This window comes from Scylla paramamosain, chromosome 5 (assembly GCF_035594125.1).
Source record: "Scylla paramamosain isolate STU-SP2022 chromosome 5, ASM3559412v1, whole genome shotgun sequence".
Lineage (NCBI taxonomy): Eukaryota > Metazoa > Arthropoda > Malacostraca > Decapoda > Portunidae > Scylla > Scylla paramamosain.
In genome coordinates this window covers 27,001,752-27,009,307 of record NC_087155.1, presented here as the reverse complement: position 1 = coordinate 27,009,307, position 7,556 = coordinate 27,001,752, and the positions used below count along the sequence as shown (strand labels likewise).

Sequence of the window (7,556 nt, the reverse complement as noted above, 5' to 3'; positions counted from 1 at the left end):
CGCCATTCGTTCAGCGGCCCAACAAACAACCGTTAACTTTATTTTGCAAACAAATAAATATACAAATAATTATCGCCTCGCTGCTTTCACGCCGCTTTCACTCAGATCCTGATTGCCACCAATTTTAATATCACCATCATTATCACAATCACTATTACTATTATCACTATTATTATGACAGCGATGATAACAACCATCCACTTTTTTTTTGGATAGTTCTTATTTCATCGCCTTTCTTTTTTTTTTTTTCTTTATTTCTATATTTGTTTTCTCCTCAAGTCTGTCTACACTACACATAACTACATATTATTTCCTTCCCTCACTCTCGCATTTCTCCTCACCCTTGCTCCTTCAGGCTCCTTATCACCCTACTCCCTAGCCACCCTGCCCGTCCCACCTTATCTCCCTTTAAATCGCTACCCTCTTTCCCCTTTCTAAAGCACCACATTCCTATTTCCCCTCCTTTTCCCCTTCATATACCATTCAACTTCACCCTACACCTTTCATATCTCCCTTATTCACATTCCCCCCATTACCTTATGTGCAATGTCCAATTATTTTTATTCTAAATCGTCTGTATTTTTCCTTTTTTTTTTTTTAGTTTCCTCTTCTTACAACTATTTATTTCCACCATTAATTCCTAAACGTCATTAAATTTTCAACATTCACATTCCTTTTTATTCTAATTCATCTATATGTTTTAAGTGTTCTCTTCTTAATTAATTTCAACGTTCACCCACACCCCCTCATACCCTAATTTGTCTATAGCCTTTGTTTTTTTACTTCTTCTTTTATCCCCTTCCTTCAACTATTCATTCCCCTGACACTCATTCCTAAACGTCACTGCATTTCCGTCCCTCATTCCTCGTACGCTAATCCATCTCTAATATTTTCCTACTAGTTTCCTTCTCCTACTAGTCTGCACCGCCATCATATTCTTAACACTCATTCCTAGTAACCCATCTGTATTTTTTTTCTCATCCCCTTTCCACGCTATCCTTCACTCCCCAACACTCCAAAACACCAATACATTTCCAACACTCATTCCTCATACAGTAACTCATCCATAACTCAGTCTCTCACGTGCCCTTCACTCCCCTTCCTCATCCCCTTCTTTCACGACAACATCCTCCTGCTACCTAATCCCCCTCATCCTCTAACCACCCCGTTGACTGCAGCTAATCCCCAGCCAGCCATTCCGCTTTCCCTCAATGGCTCTCCCGACGACGGCTGCGTTCAGGGGAAAATGGACTAAACAGAGAGATCGCTTCAGGTCCCCGCCGCGGCCCCACCGAGAGCTCTTCCCGTGACGTATTGTATAATGAGCCTCGTATTTTTCATTTGCTCAAACAGGCAGGATCCATGACCGCGCTGGCTCTCTCTTTTTCCAGTCCCTGCTAGTTAAGTATGTGAGGGAAAACTGCATGGATGAACAAGGAAGGAGATGCGTAGAGAGGTCATGAGGTCGAGAAAAATTTTGTTTTATACGAGATGAAACTTCACTTCCAAGATTTCACAGCCAGGAGGATAGAAAAGAGGGAAGGCATTACTCATTCCATCTCTCAGTCTCGTCTCCTCCCTCAGACATCCCTCTCTGTCCCTTCCGCTTCCCGTCTTGCTCTCCCTCAAGCCACCCGACGGGACCTTCTATCCCTTCTATCCCTCCTTCCAGCCCCTAACAAGCACCAACTAGACACACAGAGCACTGAGAGGCAGGGGAGGGGTGCCTCATTAGGGCACGACAGGTGACACGTGGCACTTGATGGGGGACACGACCTTGGCTCCTTTCTCGGGCACTTATGGGTACTCCGGGAACTTTACAGGAATGCTGAGGGGAAGAAAAATAGTGGAGGAGTAGACGACGTGGTGGAGGGCAGGGGGCACTGAAAGAAGTGGGGCTGAGGGGCTGAGGGGCGAGGGGACTGAGATAAAGGAGGCAGCAAGGCGGGGGTGGGGAAATGGTGCGGGTGTTATGCATCAAGGAGAGTTGTTTGTGGCACACGACAGTAAATCCTTTCCTCGCTGTACCTAACTCTGCCGCCGCCGCCGCAGTTACCTCGTGCTTCTAATCCTAATCCTTCTTTTATTTCAGTCTTCTTCTTTTTCTCCTTCCCGCCATCCTTCTTTCCTGCGTCTTCCTCCCCTGGGCTTCCTTAATGAGGGTCCTCCCGTCTCCTCCCGTCACATATCTCGCAGCCAACATCCCCGCCTTCTCTTACGTTGTCCCCGAGCTACTTTAATTCTGTAATTCTTGCCAGAATAACACGGTCCTGCGTCTTGATGCGTCCTGGCGGCCAGGGGGGAACGCAGTCCAGCACCAGTCCACCAATGGCAGGAGCAACGGCGGCGACGACGGCGGCGGCGGCGGCGGCGGCGGCGGCGGCGGCGGCGGCGGCGGCGGCGGCGGCGGCGACGGTACCGAAGGAAGAGGAGGAGGAGGAGGAGGAATATACAAAGGAATATACAAAGGAAGACCAAACAACAAAAGACCCTGAGGTCCTTACATGGCTGTTTGGGTAATTATTCTACTCTTATTATTATTGAGAGAGACAGGATAGTACAGAAGGAGGAGGAGGAGGAGGAGGAGGAGGAGGAGGAGGAGGAGGAGGAGGAGGAGCTGGGCGTAAGGCACTGAGTCCGCTTTTCGTGATGATGGGTGGCGGAGGAGGGCGGGGGCGGCGGGGCTGCGCGGGTGAGAGGCCCTGGCCGCGGCAGCTGGGCAACGCAGGGATACCAAATGACCCTGATTGCGACAGCGGCGGAGATTGGACGGCAGGGCGGCGTAGGAGGAAGAGGATGGATCGACGGAGGAGCAGGAAAGAAGAGTGGAGAGATGAGGAGCAGGGGAACTGGGCTGGAAGGCAGAGGACGGGAGGGAAGGAAGGACCAAGGATCGGAGAGGTAAGGAGAGGCAGGACTCAGAGCCAGAAACAGGATGGCGGACGCGGTGCAGGACGCGGGGCTCAGAATGGAAAGTCACGAGGTGAAGGAGTCTGTGCAGGCGTTGCGGCAGTCGGCAGGATCAATAGAAGAGGCCCGGGCGATCCTAGGAGGTGTGGCGTGTCCTGTGTTACTGTGATCGTCGCTACTGTGACCCGCTGTGCCCTCCACGCGGCTCGGCCAACAACAACCTGGCAAAATCAGGGTCACGGTGGCCCATCCGCAGGTCATTAGTGCATCCTGAGCCGCCTGAGGCGCTCCTTGTGGCAGCAGGTCCTTGGTGCCGTTCCGGATCTTGAGGTAATGGCGGTGAAGCCACGCAGAGACAACTTTCCAGCAAGAGGGAAGGAGCGCCGGGACAGAGGTCAATGAATCTAGTATCTGGGGTCCCCTGCACTGGGATGCATCCCGAGCCTGAGCTGCACACCTGCCCTCCCCGAGGACAGTGACGGAACACTGTCATCCTGTCACTGGCTGCACGCCCCCCCACCCATCCTGGCCACGAGGTGGCGGCCTCCCCCAGCCACCCGCAGCACCGGTGACAGATATTACTCGCACAGCATCTGACTCCATTACAGCAACGCACAAACACCCTCCACTAGACTCCCGCCTCGGCCACCCCCGCCCCCAACCCTCCTCTTTCCTCTCAGCTGCCTCACACATTTATGAATCTTTCAACGAACACAACCTAGCGGGCTTCGCATTCTTGCTTATCGTCAAATATTCGCAATAAAATATTTCTCCCGCTCAGACTCCGCCTCGCACACAGCAATGCCGGTGCCTTGCTGTCAACAGGTGCGCGTCCCCCTCACACAGCTGCCTCGCCACGCCATCTGTCCCCTTCCTCATGTAGTGATTTTCCCCCGCGCTGTGTCCTACCGCAGCTCCAGGGGCCGCCAGCAGCTGCAGGGCCGCGGTGAAAGAAACCCTACTCCCTGCCACCCACCACCCTCCACCCCCGCTCCCCCACCCACCTCCCCGACCACCCACCCGCTGCATCTCGCATGGGTGGCCCTGACTACAATAATGTACATTCCGGCGAGCAGCACCGAGCGACCACAGGCAGCCGCTGGGACAGGGGGCAACGCTCCTCCCGGTGACTGCGGCGGGACTCAAAAGAGCACAAGTCAGGCTTCAACAGGCAGCCAGCGGCACAATATTCCCTGTTAGGTTATAGCCGCGGCCTCCCACTCGCCTCCATGCACGCAACCACCGCCCCCCCGCCCCCAGCCCCCTTCTCGGCTTCCTGCATCCCCCTCGTAATCCTCTGCCGGTTGCGATCTTTTTTTTTCTTTTATATTTTCCCGTTTTTCATACAGTCACATATTTTTATGAAAATGCTGTACTGTGATGTGCTGCCCGTGTGTGTGTGTGTGTGTGTGTGTGTGTGTGTGTGTGTGTGTGTGTGTGTGTGTGTGTGTGTGTGTGTGTGTGTGTGTGTGTGTGTGTGTGTGTGTGTGTGTGTGTGTGTGTGTGTGTGTGTACGCCTGACCGTCCGCTTCCACCCTCACGTCACGCCCACCACCGCCCACAAGCCTAACAGCCAATCACAGCCTTGATGACTATGCCGCCCGCCCCTCCCGCCCACCACACACACGTCCACCCTCCTCCCCCACCAAACCAAGAAGAGTATACCCCACTCCTCCCCCACCCCGCTGAGAGCCCATCAACTTCACCGCCCCCACACCCCCTCACTTTCCCTTCCCCGCACCAATCTTCAATTTCACCGTCGGCAGGAGCGGTGCATTCAGGCTGGCCAGCGAGGCGCTCCACGGCTCCCTTCGGTGGAAAACTAATACGCGGTGAAATTATAAATATGTGTAAATTTAAAGATGCCGATATAATATAATGCTGGTCGCAGGTGAAGACACAGACAGGTGTGTGGTAGACAAGTTGATAAAAAGGATTAACAGAATGATGAAAAAAAATAGATTGGAACATAAAATTCTTGATAGACAGACAGTTAGACATACGTGCAAGTAAGTAAATAAAGAACAGGTGAACGGACACTCGCAAATAAAAGATAATACACAGACTGGCATATCAATAGACAAGTTCATCGATAAAGACGTAAAATAAAAGAAATGCAAAACGAGAACTCTGAAATGCATGCGAGTTTACAAGGACGAAGAGAACAAAGACAAAAAAAAATAAATAAATAAATAAATAAAAAATAAAAATAAAAATAAGAATAAAAACAAAATAGACAAACTGGCATATCAATAGACAAGCTCATCGATAAAGTTATAAAAGAGAGACAAAAAGAAAACTCAGTAATGCATGCGAGTGTTACCAGCAAGAGGCGAACAAAGAGAAAATAAAAAAAACCCACATTCGCCTCGTCTTGTTATGTGTGTACGTACGTAATTTGCTGAATTGTGCAGGTGTTGCCGACTGACTCATTGGGGAGGAGGGAATGAGTCAACATGCACACACACACACACACAATCTCTCTCTCTCTCTCTCTCTCTCTCTCTCTCTCTCTCTCTCTCTCTCTCTCTCTCTCTCTCTCTCTGTGTGTGTGTGTGTGTGTGTGTGTGTGTGTGTGTGTGTGTGTGTGTGTGTGTGTGTGTGTGTGTGTGTGTGTGTGTGTGTGTGTGTGTGTGTGTATTTCTATTATTACAAACCAGGCATATTCATACACACGAACGTGACCTTCTCCCCCACACTTGGCGCCCCTCGGTTCCCCAGCGGCCGCCACTCACCTGAGGGACAGAAACGGAGAAGGTTAATTAACAGGTGTTGTGCACGCGGATCTGCATTTCGATTATATCCTGATTACCTTAACACCAGAGAGAGAGAGAGAGAGAGAGAGAGAGAGAGAGAGAGAGAGAGAGAGAGAGAGAGAGAGAGAGAGAGAGAGAGAGAGAGAGAGAGAGAGAGACTTACATACAAACAGAAGGATATACATAAATCACAGGACACACAGATGTACAACAAGGCAGCGAGTGAAGCACTGGTACACGAGACAGTTACAGTACACAGGGCGGCACTACACCACCTCGGGCCCTCTGCATGGTGCCAATGCCGGGGCCAGTAACAACGGGTGGCGACCAGAGCGGCGAAGGACTGAAAGATTCCCGAGACACATAGGCAACGAAATCCTACGAAAAAAATAAATAAATAAAATAAATAAATAAATAAATAAATAAATAATATAACCATCCTGTGTTTGTGTATGTGTATGTGTGTGCATGCCAAGATGCCCCAAGCCACACACCTCTCCTCCCCAACCCGCCCTCTACCACCCCCCTACCCCTCCTTCCTCCCCCATCTCACGACCTGCTTCGGGCTGTTGTTCTAAAAGTTTACGGCCAACAAAACAAAGACGAAACTCCAGCTAATGCAAAGAAAAATAGCCAGGTCGATGCGGAGGCGTGCATGTACAATGGATCCGTACGGTGGGGCGGGGCGGGGCTGCTGGGTTGGGGTGGTTTGGGGCACACTCGACCTCACTGACCCAAAATCACCCAGTGCCCTGAAGCGGCGTGTGGTGTGTGGTGTGTGGTGTGCGGTGTGTGTGGCGGTGTGCGGTGTGGTGAGTATTGAAGTCTGGTTTGTAAAGTCGGGCAGAATATCTAGAGCGGAAATAGAGAGAGAGAGAGAGAGAGAGAGAGAGAGAGAGAGAGAGAGAGAGAGAGAGAGAGAGAGAGAGAGAGAGAGAGAGAGAGAGAGAGAGAGAGAGAGAGAGAGAGAGAGAGAGAGAGAGAGAGAGAGAGAGAGAGAGAGAGAGAGAGAGAGAGAGAGAGAGAGAGAGAGGAAAAAAGATAAGAACTAAATCAGGTAGGAAAGAAGACAAGGAAACAAGGCAGAAGAGGGAGGAAAAATGGAGGAAGAGGGAAAGTCACCTGGTGTGAATGTTTTAATCCTGAGCCTCACACGGCCACTCCTGCAGTCCTCTAAGACACAAAGCTGTTTTATGGATCGCCTCCTGAGCCGCTGCTGCTGTGACTCTCTCCTGCAGGTGGCGGGGATGGGGGGCATCTTGGGCTGGGGGGGGACAGGGGATGCAGGGGGAGGAGGGCAGGGAAGCGAGAATGGCTGAGAGAGGCGAGGGAAGGAAGGCAGAACGGGGGAATGAGGCAGGTTATTTGGAGGAGGCAAAATCTTGAAGGAGGAAGAAAGGAAGGTGTAAGACAGGAGGCAGATCTTCCAGGAGGAGGAAAGGGGGACGACGAAGAGGCAAGATCTTGAAGGTGCAGGAAAGGAGGGTGGCATGTGACAGAATCTTCAAGGAGGGGGAAAGGAGGACGATGAAGAGGCGAGGGTGTGAAGGAGACAGAATCTTCAAAGGAAAAAGAAGATGAGGAGGCAGACCCATCACGGAAGAAAGAAGGAAGAACAGAAGAACAGGAAGAGGCAGGATTTTCACGGAGGAAGAAAGGAATGTGTGAGAAAGGAGACAGACTCTTCAAAGGAAAAAAAAAAAAAGAAGGGAAATGAAGATGCAGGGGAGGAAAAGAAAAGAAAGAAGAGACATGAGGAGACAGAATATTCAAGGGGAAGGTGAACCGAAGCATTCCAAACGTAAAACCGCTACCTTGAGGACCACAGAGAACTTAATGAACCAGCTTCAGTAACGCGCATCACACCAACATTCTGTCCGGTGAATCAGA

The 7,556-nt window shown here is 50.9% G+C and overlaps 1 protein-coding gene across 1 annotated transcript; it reads left to right on the top strand.

Moving 5' to 3' along the window:
• Window positions 1-1,958: 1,958 nt before the first annotated feature.
• LOC135100965 (uncharacterized) lies at window positions 1,959-2,905 on the top strand. The gene is made up of 3 exons (XM_064004580.1): window positions 1,959-2,006; window positions 2,259-2,415; window positions 2,757-2,905. Exons 1-3 carry the CDS (start codon window positions 1,959-1,961, stop codon window positions 2,903-2,905), a joined length of 354 nt encoding a protein of 117 aa, XP_063860650.1.
• The last annotated feature ends 4,651 nt before the right edge of the window (window positions 2,906-7,556 follow it).

What these genes read in the sequence shown, in the direction of transcription:
- LOC135100965 (XM_064004580.1), top strand. Translation starts at nt 1,959, where the DNA reads ATGGTGCGGGTGTTATGCATCAAGGAGAGTTGTTTGTGGCACACGACA. An exon ending in GTTGTTTGTGGCACACGACA is followed by an intron (nt 2,007 to 2,258) that starts GTAAATCCTTTC and finishes AATTCTTGCCAG; the next exon opens with AATAACACGGTCCTGCGTCT. An exon ending in CGGCGGCGGCGGCGGCGACG is followed by an intron (nt 2,416 to 2,756) that starts GTACCGAAGGAA and finishes TGATTGCGACAG; the next exon opens with CGGCGGAGATTGGACGGCAG.